This window comes from Narcine bancroftii, chromosome 5 (assembly GCF_036971445.1).
Source record: "Narcine bancroftii isolate sNarBan1 chromosome 5, sNarBan1.hap1, whole genome shotgun sequence".
In the NCBI taxonomy this organism is placed as follows: Eukaryota; Metazoa; Chordata; class Chondrichthyes; order Torpediniformes; family Narcinidae; genus Narcine; species Narcine bancroftii.
In genome coordinates this window covers 68,071,169-68,093,034 of record NC_091473.1, presented here as the reverse complement: position 1 = coordinate 68,093,034, position 21,866 = coordinate 68,071,169, and the positions used below count along the sequence as shown (strand labels likewise).

The following is a 21,866-nucleotide window of genomic DNA, read 5'->3' as shown; positions in this document are numbered from 1 at the left end:
TACACGTTATTTCACTATGCAGCAGCCCGTGAACAAAGTCGCAACCCGGCTCACAAAATAGCTGATCAACGCGGGAATTGCAAGGGCCCCACAGGGTCCAATGGCTGTCATCCTGCATGACCTCCAGCACAGCAGGAAACAGCGGGAAATGGCGGGAATACCGGCCATTCGGAGGCCGGCACTGCGATGATGTCACTCCTGACATCAGAGGCAGGGAGTAAATATAAACAGAGCTGGCAGTACACGACTTGACTATGTGTGTGTGTGTGTGTGTGTGTGTGTGTGTGTGTGTGTGTGTGTGTGTGTGTGTGTGTGTGTGTGTGTGTGTGTGTGTGTGTGTGTGTGTGTGTGTGTGTGTGTGTGTGTGTGTGTGTGTGTGGTTCTTAATTCCACACTTTGCGTAATGTGCATATTATATTGGTGATCCCGACAGATCCAACCAGCAGTTGGACCTGAAAATGATGGACCAAGCAGCTCTCTACGCGGTCCTGCTAAAATTGCCAACATTCTTAGCATCGCAGCCACACTTATGGTTCGAACAAGCCAAGACCCAGTTCCACCTTCGACAGATCGCCGACCATGACACCTGCTACTACTACATGGTGAGCTCACTCAACCAGGACATGGCAGCGAGCGTCATTTATTCCCTATGGCAGCCTCCGGAGCAAGGCAAATACAGTTCCTTCAAAGAGCTACTAACCCACACTTTCGAGCTACCATGGCGCAAGCATGCCCTCTATTTGCTGCACTTGGACAGTTTGGGGCACAGGGCCCCATTCGCCTCATGAGTGAGATGCTCACACTCGCTGAGGGGCACGGGCCTTGCCTGGTCTTTGAGCAGATTTTCCTGGAGCAGCTTCCCGAGGAGGACTCACCGATGAGGACATCAGCAACCCAAGGAAAGTTGCAGCCCGGGAGGATGTGCTCTGGAGTCCGAAGAAAGAAAACGGTGCCTTGGTGGAGCAGATTGCCAAGGCCCAACCCCAGCCGGAATCAAGGCCACAGCAGACAGAGAGGTCTGCCAGGCATCCAAGGTGCAAATTCACACTAAAGCTCCTCCCCAGACTTTTGAGCCAGTGCAGTGTAGGTTCAGCCACATCGACATTGTGGGTCCACTACCAGTTTCTTGTGGGCGAGATAGCTCTTCACTATGGATGACCACTCCACAAGGTGGCTGGAGGCGGTCCCGATCGCCAACACAACCACGGAGACCTGCGCCAGCTCACTAATCAACATTGGGTGTCCAGGTTTGGACTCCCGGAATGTATCACCTCCGACAGGAGAGCGCAAGTTACCTCAGGGCTCTGGGCAGTGCTCGCCAACTATTGGAAATCCAACTCCATCATAACACAGCATATCACCCTCAGGCCAATGGGTTGGTGGAACAGTTCCAAAGACACTTAAAAGCAGCCCTGATGGCCCAGCTCAAGGAGCCAAACTTGGTGGAAGCCCTTGGGTTCTTCTGAGGATACACACCGCACCAAAAGAGAACTTTAAAGCCTCCACAGCAAAAATGGTCTGCACCGCACCTTTAGTAATCCCTGGGGAGTTCTTGGCTGCTGCCAAGGATCCAGAAACTCCCACAATTTCATTGAAACAGCTGAGGGAAAGACTGGGTACCCTAGCCTCTCCACAATATACCCGTCGCACAGCCAGCCCAAATCTTTCGCCCACTCAAAGACTTGCACACCTCTGAGTATGTTTTGCACATTGGGGACCCCTCAAACGGCCATACAAGGGTCCTTACAGAGTCTTCAGGCACAATGGGTTGACATGTGTACTGGACATTGCCAGCAAAGAGAAAACTTTCACCCTCGACCACCTGAAACTGGCCCATGTAGACATTAGTCAGCCAGTCAAAACTCATCCCCCGCGACGCAGAGGTAGGCCGCCCAAAGCAGCAGTGAACACTCCAATTCTCGGTTCTTGGGTAGTGTCACATAGTGACATGCAAACCGAATCACAACCCAGCTCACAAAATGGCTGGTGAATACGGTAATCGTGAGGGCCCTGCAGAAACAAAGGCCATGACCTCCTGCATAGCAGTTAACAGCGGGAACGCCGGTGTTGGAGGCTGGTGCTGCGACGACGTCACTCCTGTTGTCAGAGGCAGGGAGTGAATATAAACAGAGCTGGCAGAATAACAGCGGGAACGCCAGGGTCGGAGGCTGGTGCTGCGATGACGTCACTCCTGTCGTCAGAGGCAGGAAGTGAATATAAACAGAGCTGGCAGAATAATAAATCAGTCTTCGACCTCAGTTCGATTGTGTGTGTGTCATTCTTACTCCACATTTCGTGTACAGGTAGCATGCACGCTAAACCCATTCTATCTCTGCCTTGATAAAGGGCTCACACCCAAAATGTTGACTCTCCATTTGCACACTGAAGATGTTGTCTTATCTGGTGAAATCCTCCAGCAATTCCTTGTTTCCCTTTTAAATAACACAAATTCAAATCAGAGAATTGAACTTTTGCTATCTTATAATTTACCAACTTTTTGATGCTCTCACATTTCTGTTTCTATATGTTCAACTAACCAGATGGCATATATTTTTTTAAATATATTAAGTTATTAAATGTTAAGAAAGACAATATACTTGACAGTAATTGCATTTTACTTCATGTGCTATTGGCTCAAAACATAACATTGAAGAGTCTCAAAAGCTCCAACCTCAAGAAAATAAACAAAAGTTACTGCAGCCTATGTCCACCTTGTCTCAAAAGCTTCTGAACAATATTATTAATACACAGAAATGCTGGAGGAACTCAGCAGGTCTCACAATGTTCATAGGAGGTAAAGATAAATACCAGTAACTGACGTTTTGACCCTGAGCCCTTCTTCAACATGTGAATAAAAAGCAGGCAGGTGCCTGAATTAAAAGTCTGGGGATAAGGAAAGAAAGAGCAGCGAGAAGAGCACAGACCAACAAACAAAGGCTGATAAATGGACATAAAGGGGGAGGGAGAAAACGTGAGAAATGATCGGGGAAGGGGGTGGCTCACTCTCTGCAATAATGCAGAATTAGAGGAAAGGAAGCAGAGGAGAAAAGAGAGAGAGAACACGCTGAAATAAAGGAGAAGGATGGGGGAGGGCTAATGGAAACCGGCGAAGTCGGTGTTAATGCCATCTGGTTAGATGGTGCCCAGATGGAATATGGGATGTTGTTCCTCCACTTTGTGGGTAATCTCAGTCTGGTAGTGCATGAGACCATGGATACACACGTTAGGGAATTGAAATGATTGTCATTGGGAAATCCTCTTCTTGTGGTGGACAGAGGTCAGGTGCTCAATGAAATGATCTCCCACTCTGCATCTCAGTCTGCATCCAGTTTCTTCGAAGCAGAGGAGACCACAATAGGAACACTGGATGCAGCAGATAACCCCTGCAGATTCACAAATGAAGTGTTGCTTCATTTCAAAAGACTGTTTGGGGTTCTGAATGGTGGCAAGGGTACAAGTGTAGCTAGCACGTGCTATGGTCACAGGGGTAGGTACCAAGGGGCTGATTGGTGGGAAGGGAGGAGTGGACAAGGAAGTCACTGTGGGAGCGGTGAAGGGAAGATGTGTCTGGTTGAGGGATCACATCGTAGGGTGCCAGAAATGGTGGAGGATGATATGTTGGATGCAGAGGCTAGCGGGGTGGTAGGTGAAAATTCACAACTTTAAGTCTGAGTTCATATATTTATATTGTTGCCACATTTCTGTGTTAAAGATTGACATTTTCATACTTTAAAAACAGTAAGCTTTAGCTTTTGAGTGGAGTCATCTTGAAAATGGACATAGAGAAGCAGTAAAAAGTTAATTGGAAAGAAATAAGGGGTTGTGTTTCTGAAAAATGATTAAGTACATAAAACAAAAGAAACATCATCACAAGAAACCAAGATAATTTTCAGATTGGAAATGATCATCTGAACAACTTGTTTCGATGCTGTATGCCACAAACACTGTGAATAAACAGGCAACAAACAGGATCTTTCCTTAATCAATGAAAGTTAAGGATTGAAAGATACACAGATGTTTACAAATAGGTTGAATTTAATGTCAAATCAAGCATAAAAAAGAATAAAGAGAGGGAAATGAAGAAACTACAGTTAGTGACAGTCCACTAAAAAATAATTTATAGTTTGTCATGTTTAAAATCTCGCTGAAAAATACAAATCTAAAATATTAAAATGCTTAAAATCAGAATCATTTATTTTCCTGGGACAAGGAGCTTGACTGCAGTTGTTAACGTTTTTTCATGCTACAAAATGTGATTCCACACCTAAAATAATTGGCCTTAACTTCTGCATTATTCAATCAAAAGCTTTTGGACAGGAATAGGGATGAGGTCTTAAAGAGGGAATAGAGAGAGTTAGGAAGGAAGCTGAAAAGTAGGTGGTAAACTTGGGATTGCTGTCTGTGCCATGCACCATTGAGGTTAGGAATAGGAAGTTGTGGTAGATGAATGCATGGCTGAAGAGTTGGTGCAGAGGGCAAGGGTTCAGATTTGTGGATCATTGCTATCTCTTCTGGAGAAGGTCTAACCTGTACAAAAAGTATGGACTACACCTGAACTGGCCCCGAGCGTGGTCGCTGATCCGGCTGGGAGATTTGTGATGATGCATTGTCAAATACACTTCGAATTATAGACACTAATGAATATTTATGCCCTGAATTTTGATGGCAAACAAGTTATGCAAGATATATCCTTGAAGGTTATAGAGAGGGGTGAGAATGTCTTGATAGGATGGGATCCAGTCATGGACAAGTCAGGAAAGAAAGTAACAAGAGCCAGGGCGGTGAAGTCCACCTGGCCTTTATGAAAGAGCTGGAGAAGGCTGAATCTGAGAGAAAGGGATTATGATGATGGTGGATCAGGCAGCAGAGATGTATACCCTCCCGGAGGCTTCTCAACAGTAATCATCACGGTGATCCCAAAAAAAGACAGGGACCCGTTGAATCCCTCCTCTTACAGGCCCATCTCTTTATAGAATGCAGATTACAAAAATGAAGAAAAAGGATTGGCCAATAGGTTGGCAGTATATTTGCCAAAATTTACGAATCCAGATCAAGCTGGATTTGTAGAAAAGAGGAAAACAGCAAACAACATAACTAGGTTGCTTAACACAGTTCATCTGGCACAGTCAGGGTGGATCCAGAAGTGGCCATAACTCTGGATGCAGAAAAAGCCTTCGACAGATTGGAGTGGGACTTTTTGTTCAAGGTACTAAAGAAATTTGGACTGGGACAAAACTTTATTAATTGGATATAGGACACTCTACTATAAACCCCAAGTTAAAGTTATTACAAACAGGCAGATGTCTCCAGTGTTTCCATTGAAAAGGTCTAGTAGACAGGGCCATCCATTGTCTCCAGAGCTGTTCATACTGTCCATTGAACTGCAGGTGGAGGCCATGCGGCAGGATCCGGGCATAAAGAGGATCGAGGTGGACCAGGTGGAACACAAACACATCTTATTTGCTGATGATGTGTTAGTATATTTGACAGACCTGGGGAATGGTCGTTGGGCAAGCTGAGGACCACCCTGGAGAGATGTGGGAGGTCTTAGGGTATAAGGTAAAACTGGACAAGAGTGAGATAATGCCTCTGACGAAGGAGGGATTATAGACAATAACAACAGGAAAGTCAATTCAAACAACCGCGAGGGCATTAAATATCTGGGGCTAAAAATAGACAAGGATTTATGCAACTTATATAAACTCAATTATCTCCCTTTGCTCCGGAAGATTCAGTAGATGGAGAACTATGGCCATAACCTTGGTGGGCAGAGTTAACTGTGTTAAAATGAAGATGATGCCAAGGCAACACTATCTATTTCAGTCTTTACCCATTCTGTTGCCTCATTGGTTCTTTAAGATGCTCAGCAGATGTGTTAGAAAGTTCCTGTGGAATGGTAAAGTGGCTAGAATCTCCATAGAAAAGTTGACTTGGGATTACAAATTGGGGGGGGTTAAAAAATTGCCAGTTTGAAAAAATATTACTGGGCAGCCCAGGTGAGGTTGATCGCCTCGCTTTTTGAGGAAGAGGACCCCACCACCCCTTTTCCTGGGCACAAATTGGGGAACATGCAGTTGGTGAAAAGATTGCAAGAGACTTTATATATAAATGGAACAAAAAATTAATTTCAAAGAAAACAATTAACTCCACACTAAAGCATGTACTTCAGACATGGCATATAAATATAAATCAATGTATTGGATTGAAGGTGGGGGTATCTCCCAAAATGCCTTTGACCCAGAACATCTTAATACCCATGACTCTGGACAATAAGATCCTGGGTATCTGGTGCCAGAAAGGGATCAGGTGTATTGAGGATTATTACAAGCGAAGGCAGCTCATGTCATTCAAGCAATTGAGAAATAAATATGATTTGTCTAATAGAACATTCTTATGCTGTCTGCATCTAATATTCGTGTGTAGTGACATGGAGATTCTAATTTGAAGGGGGGATGTGCGTAAGTTTATTTCTATGTATTTTATATTCCAAAGTGAGAGCCTGTGGTGTTGAGATTGGAACCTTTATCCATTCAACCTGGCAGTGTACAAAGGTAAGATCCTTCAGGAAGGACCTGGGGACATTCTGAAAAATATTACTAAGGTGGATTTTCCACAAGATCTAGAATTATACCTTCTGGAGAACATTACAGACGTAGATTTTAAACTGTCCAAGTACCAAATTCAGATTGTGAAAATCACCTTGGCAGTAGCCAGGAAGTGTATAGCGGTCACGTGGAATTCTGACTCCCAACTAAATATTACACGATGGAATATAGAAATGCAGAGTTACATTACCCTGGAGAAAACCACATACAATTTAAGCAGGAAATATGACACATTCATTAGAGTGTGGCAACCATATCTGAAGTTTATTGACTTGCAGATATGAATATCCCCCCCCTTCGGAACAAAGGTACTGAAATAATCCTTCACAGTGAAAAAAAACAACTTGGATCAATGAAATAGAACATGGCACAGACAATGTGCTCTGTTAGTCACTTTTTCTTTTTATTCCTTACTTTTGGTTACTTGGTCACCTTGATTGTTTTGTCCTAGGTTTCTGTAGGGGTATTTGTGATTTTTGTGTCTGTATAATTTATGCTGTCAAGAGTGTTTCATCTAACAAGAATTACAAAGGTGATCTTCCCAGGTGATCCAGAACTTTATTTGTTAGGGAATTTTATAGATATAAGTAATGATCTTACAGAGTTTCAAATTTTGTTGTTAAAATTGTACTAGTAGTGGCCAAAAAGTGTATTGCAGTCACGTGGAAGTCAGACTCTCCAGTTACCTTGGCAAGGTGGACAGCAGAGATGGATAGTTGTATACCAATGGAAAAAATAACATACAATTTAAGGAACAAGTATGATATGTTTCTTAAAATATGGAGAACATATATGAACTATGTTGGTGCCCAACTTAATAATGCTGCTAAATTCAAAAATGATCTCTCCCTGAATCTTGAGGTTAATTTAAATGGTGTATAAAAAGGCATTTAATAAATGGGAACAGAAGGGGGTAGAGATAGGGTTTTTGTGTGCTTTTTTCTTGCTTTACACATTTTAAATATATATATTTATTGAAATATTATAATTGTTAATTTTTCATGAAACATTAAAAAAAAGTATTTAGAAGAGTGATTCATCTGATCCTCAAAAACCACAAGGCACAAATCTCTGTAGAAACAAACAAATTATGCACATTTATGCCTATTTGTGCCATCAATTGACCAATCTTGTTCCAAATATCTCATGCATTCCACTAATTTTCTACTTCAACTATTTTCCCCAACTCTGTACTCATATTCTATCCATCCCTATTACAATCTTGAAGTTAGGGGACAATGGGAATGAGTATACGTGGATGCATGTTCAGACATGCAAGGCCAATAAATGACAAACACTGAATGTCAATTTGAAATAAAATCAATGTTGGCTGCAGAAAATCATCATAATCTACTTATTTCTCGTGTCAATACCTTCATGCATTGACGCTCTTCCCAAATATGTTTATGGTCAATAATCACCGTTATGAAACCATTCAGCGGCGATAGCCCCTGATGCTCTGCGGTCAAATTTTTCAGCGACAAAGAGTGACTCATCCTAACAAGATTACAAATTTTAATAGAATATATTGTATATTTGAAAATTACCCTCAATTGCTCTGGGTTGAATAACACCCCATTTAAAGAAAATGAGCAATTATATTTATCAACTTTTGCATTTCTAAGAACTAATTTTAAACTTGAATCTGAAAAAGATATTTCCCATCAGGATTATGAACATTTGCACAAAATAATCAAACATTAAAAAACGTTATCAGGGCCATACTATGAAGTCGGCCGCTTTTTGTTTATCATATCTGATTATTATCAGTATGTGCTGTGTATTGTGTGTATACCGTTGTTTGGAGAAACATTGTTTCATCTGGTTGTATGTGTACAGTCAGCTAACATAAACTTTAACTTACTGGTAATTAATGCTCACTTTTTAAGTTATTGACATGGATGCCAAGGTTAACATACACTATTTTTCCCCACATTGCCCTGAAATAGCCAAAGATTTCACAAACTCCAAATAGAAGCCTGCACTTCACATAATTTATAAAATAACTATGTTAGATTTGCATCTGATTAGCAGACATGCAGTATACAATATGGTAGCATGATACTTAAGTAATGCTGTAAGTGTACTACAGACAAATATATTTCACTTACCTGCAAGATCTTCCCTTGAAGCTGTAGATTGCGGTGTACTGGTGCCTGGCTCAATTCTTAAAGACAATCTGTGACAGAAAGATGTGATAGGCAACATTGTGTCTAAATTGGGAGAACTGTCTACTGTTACGAGCCCAAAGGACCCCAAAACCCAGCAGCAATAGACATTCACCAAGACAAGTAGACACTTAAACAAAATTTGTTTTTAATTATCTTTAAACATGAAAACAGAATCAAACTTTAACTTATCTCTATTAACTTAACTAACCTTAACCCCCTTCTAATTCTAAGCACACATATATGTAATATGTGTGTAAATTTAAGAAAAGTTCTTTGGTTCACAGTTCAATCTCACTTCTCATTCTTCCAAGTTCACTGGTTGTAGGCAATTCTTATACTGTGCACAGAATTTAACATGTATAAATTCACCAGGCTTTGGTGCTCACAAGGTAAATGTTTATCGTTCAGGAAGGTTCTTGTAGGGTTTGCAGAGAGAGATTTGTTGTTCTAGGATTTCCACAACTGAGGTACCATCATTAGTCACCTTAATGTCTCGCTGATGAAACTTGCCCCATCAGAATTCTCCAGATGATAACCTCCTTCTTTTAGGCTATCACAGAGTTCCTTTCTGTTCCACTTATTCCAAGAGAAACAACAGACAGATAGCACTGCCAACCATCCACCACTCTGGAGCTTTCTTTTTCCTACCAGCTTTTCCTGGTGTGTTTCAGCAGTGATTGTCCAGTCTCTTTCAGTGTCACACACACACACTGCCTGAGAGAGCTTGTTGAGCTTGGTCTCACCTCTCTCCCTCTCTCTCTTCAACTCCCAACTGTGTAATGGAGGATTAAAACCATGTGCCCAGATGCTTTTTGCTTATGTGGAACTAACACTGGGTCCACACTCAGGTCACCTTACTTTCAGAACTAGCAGATGTAATTAAACGCAGGCATGGGGATTTATCTGAAGATACACTTTGAAATGGAATTCCATTGTGAGGCCCAGGGAAAGCAGTTGTCAAATGCAACACTCTGAAATTGACGAATTGGTCACAACTTGTCTTGCTCGAGAAGTTTTAATAAGCCTTTGTATATACAAGATAAACCAGGAAATCATAACATCCTGGTTCCATAATAATTAATCTTCTAAATTGTAGAATAGTATGTTCAGTTTTGATTTTGACTGACAAATGTTAGAAGGAGTAGGCGCATGATTAATTGCTTTTGGGGTATATAAGCCTGTGGTCCTGCTGCTGAAGTTTAGACTCTCCGAGAGGTGGGAACACCCCTTGTCAAGAAGGAAGAACAGCCAGAGTCCGAGCAACGTCCCGGTCAGGGGAGGTGGAGAAGCTGCTACCGGCGCCCTGACAACCTACTACAAGTGTGCAGTCGTTGCCTCGCTTCGGCAGTTGGGACCAGTCCAAGCATTGATAAGTATAGTTGGGAAGGGCTTACATATTGTAGTGTGAAATCAGCTTTTGAATTTGTAATAAACATTTGTATAAACTGAACTGCTCTTGGTGTGTGTGTCTATTTTCTTTCGTTAGCTCAAACACTATGACCAATCTAAAACGAACAAAATGAGAGGTATAAGTTTACCCAAGACAAACTGCCAGAAAGTTCATGTTACTCTCTCATTTGCAAAAACTCCCACCTTCTTCAGCAAACAACAGGAGTTATCCTTCTTGGTCAAGCTGTTGCCTTAGGTAAACAAAACCCAGGAGTGACCTTTCTGTGAGCATTCTGTAGGTACTTGCAAACAGCCAGTTTGTATTCTCCAAGACAATGGTCTATTCATTTCATTACATCATTTCAATTAGCGCCTACTTGTGAAATGTGCTGAGTATTCTCCATTGTTTCAGTAAAGTTTACTGAATATGAATTCTTCAGTCTTTCAAATAAGATCCGTTTCAAAATGTGTGTATGTATGTAACCTACTCTAATCTTATCAAATTCTCCCAATATTTATCCTTTACACTACTTCTTTGCTCTTTGATCAAACCTTCAAACCCAGGACCTCAATAGCAAGAAGGACAAGGCAGCAAAAGCATGGATCTCCACCACCTGGAAGTTGACCTCCAAGCCATAAACCATTCTGGTTTTAATATACATTGCCATTTCTTCACTGTTGCTGCTCTAAAATATTGGAGCTCCCTCACTAACAGATGTTATGGGCATCCATGCTTCAAGGGCTTTAGAGGTTGAAGAAGAGTGCTCACCATCACCTTCTCAAGGTATATCAGAGATGGGCAATTAAGGGCTGGCTCAGCCTATGAAGCCCGTATCACTTTAATATATAAAAAAAAGTGAAGAGCAATAATTGTAGATATCAGGGTGCAACTTGGCAAATTTGCAGTAATTTCTATTATTTCTGTTTAATTATGAACATGCATATGCTTTTGCCGACCAGGAACAAATTCACCAAGACCCAGTCAATGTCAAGTCAAAGCCATGTTGATAGATCGAGGATGAAATTAAGAACTTATTTGACTATGACCTCAACCTCATTTCTTCACACCTGATGCTACACTGTGAGTGGTTAATGTAGCGCCAGAGGGTTCAGACCAAAATAAATGGCACAATCATATACCAGAAATAGCAAAAATAAGGGTAATAAGCTAAGATTAGGATGGATCTTCGCTAGTTGGTTCCTAAATGCAGACTTACCACACATCCTTGAATCTGTTATCTTAACCATGGACCTGCCACAAAAATACTGATTACAAAATTAAATCAAAGGTTGGGTGGCCTGAAGCAAATAACCATCCTCCTGACAATTTTTTTTTTCCATACCACCAGGAAAACACATGTCAGTTCCAATATGAAATACTCTGACTTGCATAATAAGTACAGGTTGAATAATACAAGAAATAGCACCAAGTCAAAGCAATCCAGTAAATAACCTCTCCCTCCAACACCAGTGCATGGAGTTTATAATGAGTACCATTTACAGGATGCACTACAAATGCTCAGAGGTTACCCTGGTAGTATTTTGCAAATCCATAATTTGCATCACCAATATTTACATGGGGTTACGTGCATGGTAACCAAAATACCACATGTATGCTCCTTGTAATGATGGTGATCATTGTTGCAATGCAACTAGCAATGCCTTACTGTTTGATTAGACTTGGCTGAGTGCCAGCAGGGGGCTGACACACATATTCAAGAGCTGCAATGGAGACTTGCAGCCTCATTGCATGCCTCATGGTGCTGTTTTCATCAACTTTAAAGTAAACCTTTTCCTTCATCAACATGGTGTCAGAAGTGGGATGAAGGAAATGAGAAGGAAATATTTTAAAAGGAAAATCTAAAGTCAGCAAATGATCAGTGAAGAGAGGCTAACAAAGAGAAAAATGCAAAAATTATATCTACCAGCAAAGCTTCAGATGACAGGTAATGTGGCAGAAAATTGGAACAAATTTAAACAGCATTTTGGATTGTATTTAGTGGCAGTCGGAGCTGACGAGAGAAGTGATAAAGTGAAAGCATCAGTTTTCTTATATGTCATGGGTGATGAAGCCCTGGAAGTGTATAATAACTTCACATTTGCTGCTGAAGGAGACAAAATGAAATTGGAAAAAATAGCGGAACAGTTTGATGCAACCTAAATGTAACGTGACATTTGAGAGGCACAGGTTTTTCACGTGTACAGAAAATGGAAGAAAGTATTGGTCAAAATGTGATTGAATTGAGAAACAGAAGCAAAATGTGTGATAAAGGACAGACTTGTGTGTGGTATTCCAGGTAAGAGTCCAAGGGAAACACTGCTAAGAGAGCAAAATCTACACCTGGAAAAAGCCATAACACTCTGTAGAGATGCAGAAATTGTAAAAACACAGACAAAAGAGCTGTTCAGTGAAATTAGCTACATCATGGATGCAGTGAGCAAGAACAGGCATAAACCATTTAACAAAAAGTGCGCCAAAGTGGAAAGAGAGGTGTGTCCAGTGAACAAAAATGAAAGGGATAATCGAAAGCTATGTCGTCGATGTGGTACACAACATCTACCAAAAAAGTATGCAGCATATGGTAAAACATGCTATATGTGCAACAAAAGCAATCATTATGCCTATTGCTGTAGGAACCAAGTGCAACAAAGAAAGATTCATGCAGTAGATGAAAGGGAGATAGAGGAATTCTATGTAGATGTTGTGCCTGAAAACAAGAAAGAAAACAAATACTGGTTGTTGAGATTAAAAGTTAATGACATATATATTTCAGTTAAATTGAATACTGGAGCACATATTAATGTAATATCAGAATCTGATTTTAAGAAGATTAGACAGAGTCCAAAGATATATAGAACAAAAGTGAAGATGTCAGGATATTTAGTTACTGATATACCAGTGCAAGGAGAATGCATGGTCAAAGTGAAACACAAGGACAAAGAGCAAATGCCAGCATTCATCATGGTACCAAAGGATGTACAGGCCATACTAGGTTTAACAGCCTGTGAGAAACTGAACTTGGTAAAAAGAGTCCTCATTGTGGAAAGTGAAGGAGAGCGAGACTATGATGAACTCATAAAGGAGTACAATGACCTATTTCAGGCTCTAGGTTGCCTTCCAGGAGAACACACAATCAGAGTGGATAAACATGTGCCATTGATAATACATCCATGCAGAAAAGTTCAATTTGCGCTTCAAAAGCAACTAAAAGAACGCACAAAATACTAGCGTGGCAGATTAAGACAGAACAAACTAAAAGAACGGTATTGGCATCAAGGAAAAAGGACAAACAAATTACATATAACACAATGGAGATCAACGAAAACTTCAGGGAATTCTATGAGCAACTATATCAAACTGGAAACGAAGGGAAAGAAGACAAAATAGATGAATTTCTAACTAAAATTGAACTACCAAAATTGCAAACAGAGGAGCAAAATAAATTAATAAAACCATTTGAAATAGAAGAAATACAGGAGATATTAAAAAAACTACCAAACAATAAAACGCCAGGAGAGGATGGACTCCCAATAGAATTCTATAAAACATTTAAAGACTTATTAATTCCTCCTCTCCTGGAAGTAATGAACCAGATTGAAAAAACACAAAACATGCCAGATTCATGCAAAACAGCAATAATTACAGTAATACCAAAGATGGGGAAAGATCCACTAACACCAGCATCGTATAGACCAATATCTCTACTTAACACAGATTATAAGATAATAGCTAAACTATTAGCAAACAAATTGGCCAACTGTGTACCAAAAATAGTAAAACTAGACCAAACTGGATTTATTAAAAAAAGACGAACAACGGACAATATCTGTAAATTCATTAACTTAATCCATGCAGTACAAGAAAACAAAACTCCAACAATGGCGGTTGCTTTAGACACAGAGAAAGCCTTTGACAGAGTAGAATGGAATTATTTATTCAAAGTACTACAAAAATTCAACCTACCAGAGAAATATATTAATTGGATTAAAGCATTATATAAGGGACCATTGGCGAAAGTGACAGTAAATGGATATATATCAAACCAATTTAAATTAAGCAGATCAACAAGACAGGGATGTTCTCTATCTCCCTCACTGTTCGCATTAGCTATAGAACCACTAGCAGAACTGATAAGAACAGAAAATAAAATAAGAGGGATAAAAATAAAAGAGAAGGAATATAAAATCAGTCTATTTGCAGATGATGTTATAATATACTTAACAGAACCAGAAATATCAATAAAAGAATTACATAAGAAATTGAAGGAATATGGAGATGTATTGGGGTACAAGATCAACGCAAATAAAAGTGAAGCAATGCCAATAATTAATGCGGATTTCACAAAGTTTAAGAAAGTATCATCATTTAGATGGCAAACACAAGCAATTCGATACCTAGGTATACAACTAGATAATAATCTCGGCCATCTATACAAACTAAATTATCAGCCATTAATGAAAAAATTACAAGACTTAGAGCACTGGAAAGACTTACCACTAACACTGATAGGAAGGATAAACTGTATTAAAATGAACATCTTCCCAGGATACAATACCTATTTCAATCATTACCAATTCACCTAACAGAGAAATTCTTCAAGGCGCTAAAGAAAATAATAAGGAAATTCTTATGGAAAGGGAGGAAACTGAGGATAGCACTAGATAAATTAACAGAATGGTACAAACAAGGAGGCTTACAACTACCAAACTTTAAGAATTATTATAGAGCAGCACAATTAAGATACCTATCAGATTTTTATCAAACAAGGGAAAAACCAGATTGGACCAGATTAGAGCTAGATAAAATAGGGGAGAAGATACCTATACTCTATAAGTGGGATGAAAAATTGGTGCCACATAGGAATTCACCAGTATTGCACCATCTGCTCAACATTTGGAAGAAGATTCACGTAGAAAGGAATAAAATAAATTATCAACTACCAAAATTAATATTGACACAAAATCAACTAATCCCTTTCACAATAAATAACCTTTCCTTCAGAGAATGGGAGAGAAAAGGGATCAAAAGAATAGAAAATTGTTTTTCGGGAAATAAATTATTATCTTTTGAACAAATGAAGGACAAATATAATATAACTCACGATACAAGGTTTGCATACCACCAACTGAAAACCTACTTGAAGGACAAATTGGGAAACAGTCTGAGGTTACCAGAAGGAAGCAAGTTTGAATATGTGATTACAGACACAATGATAATTAAAAAATTTATAACAAACATGTACATCAAACTGCAAGAAAAGGAGAACGAGGAAATAAACTGTAAACTTAAACAAAAATGGGAACAAAATCTAAACATAAAGATAAAGAATGAAACATGGGAAAAGCTATGCTCCGGAACTATGAGAAATACAATAAACACGAGGTTATACATGATACAATATAATTGTATATACAGGACTGGCAACTTAATATTCCAAAAGTTAAATAAATGGGACCCAACAGTATCAGACAGATGTTTTCGCTGTAAAAAGGAAACGAGAACAACAATACATGCAATTTGGACATGTGAGAAAGTGAAAAAATTTTGGGAAGATCTAAACCAGATATTAAATAAAATCACAAAAAGCAATATACAAAAAAACCCAGAGATCTTCCTTCTAAGTAATATAAGAAATAAAGAATTTGGACTCGATTTGGATGGAGCACAAAAGATTTATTATGATAGCCCTAGCTGTAGCAAAAAAATGTATTATGTCAACCTGGAAATTAGAAGACAACCTGAGAATACAGCAATGGTACATAGAAATAAATAAATGTATTCCATTGGAAAAAATAACATATAATTTAAGAAATAACATCACAATATTCAAACAAATAAGGGAACCATACATGAAATACAATAGAGAAATCCTACCATGAACCTCCACCACCTAAAATGACAGGAGAAGACAACGAAATGATCTGACTCAGTATATAAAAGTAAAAGATAAAAATTTCTTATTTATTTTATTAAGTGACGACATTGTTTAACGGATTTAATGTATCTTATAGATTGAATTTTGAATAAATGGGAAGGGGGGAGAGGGAGGGAGGGAAGGGAGGGGGAAAAAGGGGAGAAAATGACACTATATATTCAAGAGAAAAATGTCTGTATGTATTTTGGTCAGTATGGTTTATTGTGTGAAAAATATTTTTTTTTTTAAAAAAAGCAACTAAAAGCAGAGTTGGACAGGATGGAAAGCCTGAACATGATTCAGAAGATAGATGAGCCAACGGAGTGGGTGAGTTCACTCGTCGTTGTGGACAAAAAGGATGGAAAGCTTAGAATTTGCCTGGATCCGAGAGATCTAAACAGAGCAATAAAGAGAGAACACTTTAAGCTTCTGATACATGAAGAAATCATGTCACAGTTGCAAATGCAAAGTTTTTCAGCAAGTTAGATGCATCATTAGGATTTTGACAGTTAAAATTGGATGAAGCAAGTTCAAGACTATGCACATTCAATAATCTATTTGGCAGATACAGATTCCTAAGGTTACCATTCGGAATTGCCTCAGCTCCTGAAGTGTATCACAGAACTATCCATATGGTCTATGAACACCTGGATGGAGTTTATACCTCAATCTATGACATCATAGTATGGGGAACCACAAGAATGGAGCATGATGAGAGACTAAGGAAAGTGCTGGAACCAACAAGGAAAGCTAACCTGAAGCTGAATAGAGAAAAATGCCAGCTCAGGGTGACAGAACTCACATTTGTAGGAGATATTATTGGCAGTGAGGGCATCAGACCAGATCCCAGAAAGGAGTCCGCCATTGGGAACATGCTAAGATCACAATGCAGAAAGGACATACAGAGGTTTAATGAAATGGTCAACTATATGGGTAAATTCATATCCAACCTCTCAGAAAAGATGGCTGGATTGAGAAGACGAACAGAAAAGAACATTGAATGGGAGTGGAATCATGAGCATGAAGTCATGGAGGGAACTAAAGAAACTGCTCACAGAGGAACCAGTTCTGAGGTTTTATGACCCAGTGAGACCCATCAAGATATCATCAGACACATCACATAGTGGGCTTGGTGCAGTTCTTCTGTAAAAATATGATGACTGGCAACCCACTGCGTATGCATCATCCTCAATGACAGACGCAGAGACGCGATACGCTCAAAATGAAAAGGAGTTGCTCAGCATCACATACACCCATGAGAGATTTCTTCTGTTTGTGTCAGGACAAGCAATCAATGTAGAGACTGACCATAGCCCTTCATTGCATTGTTCCAAAAGCATTAAATGAACGTCCACTTAGAATACAAAGAATGATGATTAGGTTTGCAATGTTATACACTGAATGTAGCATATACTCCAGGTAAGCTCATGTACACAGCAGACACATTGTCAAGAGCTGTTGACACGAGAGTGCCCGCAAACACCAAAATGAATTAAGATGTGAATGCCTTCATGGACATGATCACAAGTGCGCTGCCCATATCAGATGCAAAAATGGAGCTCATAAAGTCAGAGACAAACAAAGATGACACACTCCCCTAAAAGTTGCACATACCTTTACTTGGAAATAAACTATTTCTTCAATGTTACTGGTTCCAAATCCTGCAATTGCGACCAAACAGCTATGTGGATTTACAAAAAAGGATCACAGAAGTTCAAGGAGGTGGCTCACCAACATCTTTGTCAGCAGCAATTAAAGATGAGTAATAAATATTGGCCTTGACAGTGTACAGACTAAGTGGCTATGGTTTTTGTAAACATTTAAACTTCTTGTGGCGATGGACTGAGAGTCCCACTTGCTTCAAAAGGATATCTATCACACCAGTGCCCAGTAAGATCAAGATGACCTACATCAACGATTATTTGGCTGATAGCATTTGCACCAACACAGTGAAGTGCTTTGAAAGATTGATAATGGTGCACATTATCCTACCTCAGGGAGGATCTAGATCTACAGTTTGACTACCTCCAGAACATGTCATCAGCAGATCTTATCTTGCAGGCCCTCGACTCTGCATTGGACCACATAGATGACAAGAACAGCTATGTCAGACTGTTGTTCATTGACTACAGTTTACCATGTAACAAACACCATCAAAACTGATGGTTTACTGTAGCTCACTTTGTAGTTGGGAACTTGTCTTCTTCATTGGCAAACACCAAGCAGTGCTGAATGGCAATGTCACCTCCTCTTCGCTGACGATCAACATTGAGGCACCTCAAGGCTGTGCGCTTAGTCCCAGACTGTATTCCTTTTACACTCACAATTTCATGCCAAGATCAGCTCCAACTGCTTATTTAAATTTGCTGACAAATTTGCTGTTTGCCCAATAACATGTAATGATGAGTCAGATGATCGGACAGAGATTTTAAAAAATTGATTGTTTGGTGCCAGAACAATAATCTTACTCTTAGTCTTGCCTGCCAGATCAATGAGGTGATTGTGAACTTTAGGAAGGGGAGGGAGGATGAAGGACCAACACTCGTCTTCAGCAGTGGAGTCTTCAGCAAGTTCCTGGGTGACCTCTCCTGAGACCAGTGTTTAAAGAAGTGTCAGAAAAGCAATCCAATGCCTCTACTTTTTCAGGAGTTCAAGGAGATTCAGCATGTCATAAGAACATAAGAAATAAGAGCAGGAGTAGGCCATCTGGCACATCAAGCGAGCTCCTCCATTCAATAATATCATGGCTGATGAGGCTGTGGATTCAGCTACATGTACTTGTCTGTTTCTCATAACACTTAATTTTCCTACAATAATTTATCTATTGATGTCTGAAATGCATTTATTCATTCCACAGATTCACTACTGTTAGCGAATTCACCATTGAACTTTGACAGGTGTACTGTGAAAAGTATACTGACATGACCTGTACAAAAGGGACGGACTCTACTTGAACTGGAGGGGGACCAATGTGCTGGCAAGCAGATTTGCTAGAGCTGTGGGGGAAGGTTTAAACTAGTTTGGCAGGGGGGTGGGGAACAGAGTGTGAGAGCAGTGTCAAGGGAGCATGGCCACCTAGATAAGAATAATAACGATAACAAAGGTAGGATGGAGATTAGGGTAAAAGGTAGAAAAGAGAATATATGTGAGGGTCATTCTCTGAAATGCATATATTTTAATGCAAGAAGCATAGTGAACAAGGTAGATGAGCTTAGAGCATGGACAGATACTTGGGGTCATGATATTGCGGCAATTAGTGAGACCTGGCTACAGGAGGGGCAGGACTGGCAACTTAATATTCCAGGATACATTTGTTTTAGACGTGATAGATCAGGGGATAAAAAAGGGGGAGGAGTTGCTCTGCTTGTTAAGGAGGACATTACTGCCATGAGGTGGCAGGATAGTCTGGAGGGATCGTCCAGTGAGGCTGTTTGGGTGGAATTGAGGGGTGAAGGAGGCATGAAGGTGCTAATAGGAGTGTATTACAGACCACCAAATGGGCCAAGAAAATTAGAGGAACAAATTTGTAGGGAGATAACGTATATGTGTGAGAATCATAAGGTAGTGATCGTGGGAGATTTTAACTTCCCTCACATTGATTGGGATACCCATACAGTTAGAGGGCTGGATGGGCTAGAGTTCATTAAATGAGTTCAAGATTGTTTTCGAAATCAATTAGTAGAAGAACCAACTCGGGATGGTGTAATACTGGATCTCCTGTTAGGGAACGAGCTAGGTCAGGTATCGGACATTAATGTTGGAGAACAAATTGGGTCTAGTGATCATAACTCTGTTAGTTTTAGGGAAGAGCAAGGAGGGGCCTAAAGTTGAGGTTCTGGATTGGAGAAGAGCAAATTTCGAAGGAATAAGAAGGGACTTGGGGAGTATTGAGTGGGACAGGATATTTTCAGGTAAGGATGTAAATGAAAAATGGAGGATATTCAAAAAAGAAATTTTGAGGATACAGAGTAGATATGTCCCAGTGAGGATCAAAGGAAAGGCTGGAAGTCATAGGGAGACTTGGTTTTCGAGGAATATTGGAAATTTGATTAGGAGAAAAAAGGGAGGTGTACGAGAGGTATAAAGAGTAGGGAGCTGAGAATTTGATGGAGGACTACAAGGAGTGTAGAAGGAATCTTAAGAAAGAAATTAGAAAGGATAAAAAAAGGCACGAAGAGGCTTTGGGAGACAGAGTAAAAATAAATCCAAAGGATTTCTATTGGTACATTAAAAGTAAAAGATTAGTGAGGGATAAAATTGGACTCCTTGTAGATAGCGAGGGTAGCCTGAGTGAGAAGTCAGAGGAAATGGGGGAAATTTTGAATGATTTCTTTACCTCGGTATTCACTAGGGAAAAAAATATTGAACCAGTTGAAGTAAAGAAAAATAGTGGGGAGGTCATGAAGCATATAAGGATATCCGAGGAGGTAGTGATGGCTGTGTTGAAAAAGATAAAGGTGGATAAATCTCCGGGACTGGACAAAATATTCCCAAGGACACTCAGAAGGCTGTGGACAGATAGTGGGGCCATTAACAGAGATATTTAGGATGTCACTGGCCACGGGGGTAGTGCCAAAAGATTGGAGGGTGGCGCTTGTGGTTCCGCTGTTTAAGAAAGGGTCCAAATGTAAACCTGGGAATTACAGACCCATGAGTCTGACATCTATGGTGGGCAAGTTGATGGAAAGTGTTCTGAGGGATGGTATTTACAAATATTTGGAGGTACAAGGATTGATAGGGAGTAATCAGCATGGTTTTGTCAGGGGTAGATCATGCTTGACAAACCTGATTGAGTTTTTTGAGGGGGTTACAAAAAAGGTTGATGAAGGGAAAGCTGTGGATGTTGTCTATTTAGACTTTAGTAAAGCTTTTGACAAAGTTCCCCACATGAGGTTAGGAAAAAAGGTGGAGGCATTAGGTATAAATAAGGAGGTAGTGAAATGGATTCAGCAATGGTTGGATGGGAGGTGTCAGAGAGTAGTGATAGAAAATTGTTTGTCCAATTGGAGGCCGATGACTAGTGCAGTTCCTCAGGGATCGGTCCTAGGTCCACTATTGTTTGTTATATATATTAACGATCTGGAAGTAGGGGTGGAGAATTGGATAAGCAAGTTTGCGGATGATACAAAGATTGGTGGTGTTGTGGACAGTGAGGAAGATTACTGTAGATTAAAAGTTGATTTAGGAAGGCTGGAGGTGTGGGCTGAAAAATGACTGAATTTAATACAGATAAGAGTGAGGTTTTACATTTTGGAAAGGCAAATCTAAATAGGTCATATGTATTAAATGGTAGGCTATTGAGATGTGTAGAGCAACAAAGGGATTTAGGAGTTATGGTAAATAGTACCCTCAAGGCTGATACTCAGGTAGATGGTGTGGTGAAGAAGGCATTTGGAATGTTGGCCTTCATAAATCAGATTATTGAATTCAAGAGTAGGGAGGTTATGATGAAATTGTACAAGGCTTTGGTGAGGCCAAATTTGGAGTACTGTGTACAGTTTTGGTCACCAAATTATAGGAAAGATATAAACAAAATAGAGAGAGTGCAGAGAAGGTTCACGAGAATGTTGACAGGATTTCAAGGTTTGAGTTACAGGGAAAGGTTGTGCAGACTGGGGATTTTTTCTCTGGAGCGTAGAAGATTGAGGAGGGACTTTATAGAGGTGTTTAAGATTTTAAAAGGGACAGACAGAGTAAATGTGGATAGGCTTTTTTCAATTAAGAGTGGGGGAGATTCAAACTAGAGGGCTTGGTTTAAGATTGAAGGAGGAAAATTATAAGGGGAA

General features: G+C 39.9%; 1 protein-coding gene across 11 annotated transcripts in view; it reads right to left on the bottom strand.

Moving 5' to 3' along the window:
* Positions 1–21,866, bottom strand: part of ralgps2 (Ral GEF with PH domain and SH3 binding motif 2) — a 486,036-nt gene that overhangs the window by 107,707 nt on the left and 356,463 nt on the right. For all 11 annotated transcript variants that reach the window (XM_069937722.1, XM_069937721.1, XM_069937720.1 and 8 more), the window contains one exon: positions 8,717–8,784. In XM_069937722.1, coding sequence (XP_069793823.1) covers positions 8,717–8,784 — 68 coding nt within the window. The remainder of the gene's footprint in view (positions 1–8,716; positions 8,785–21,866) is intronic.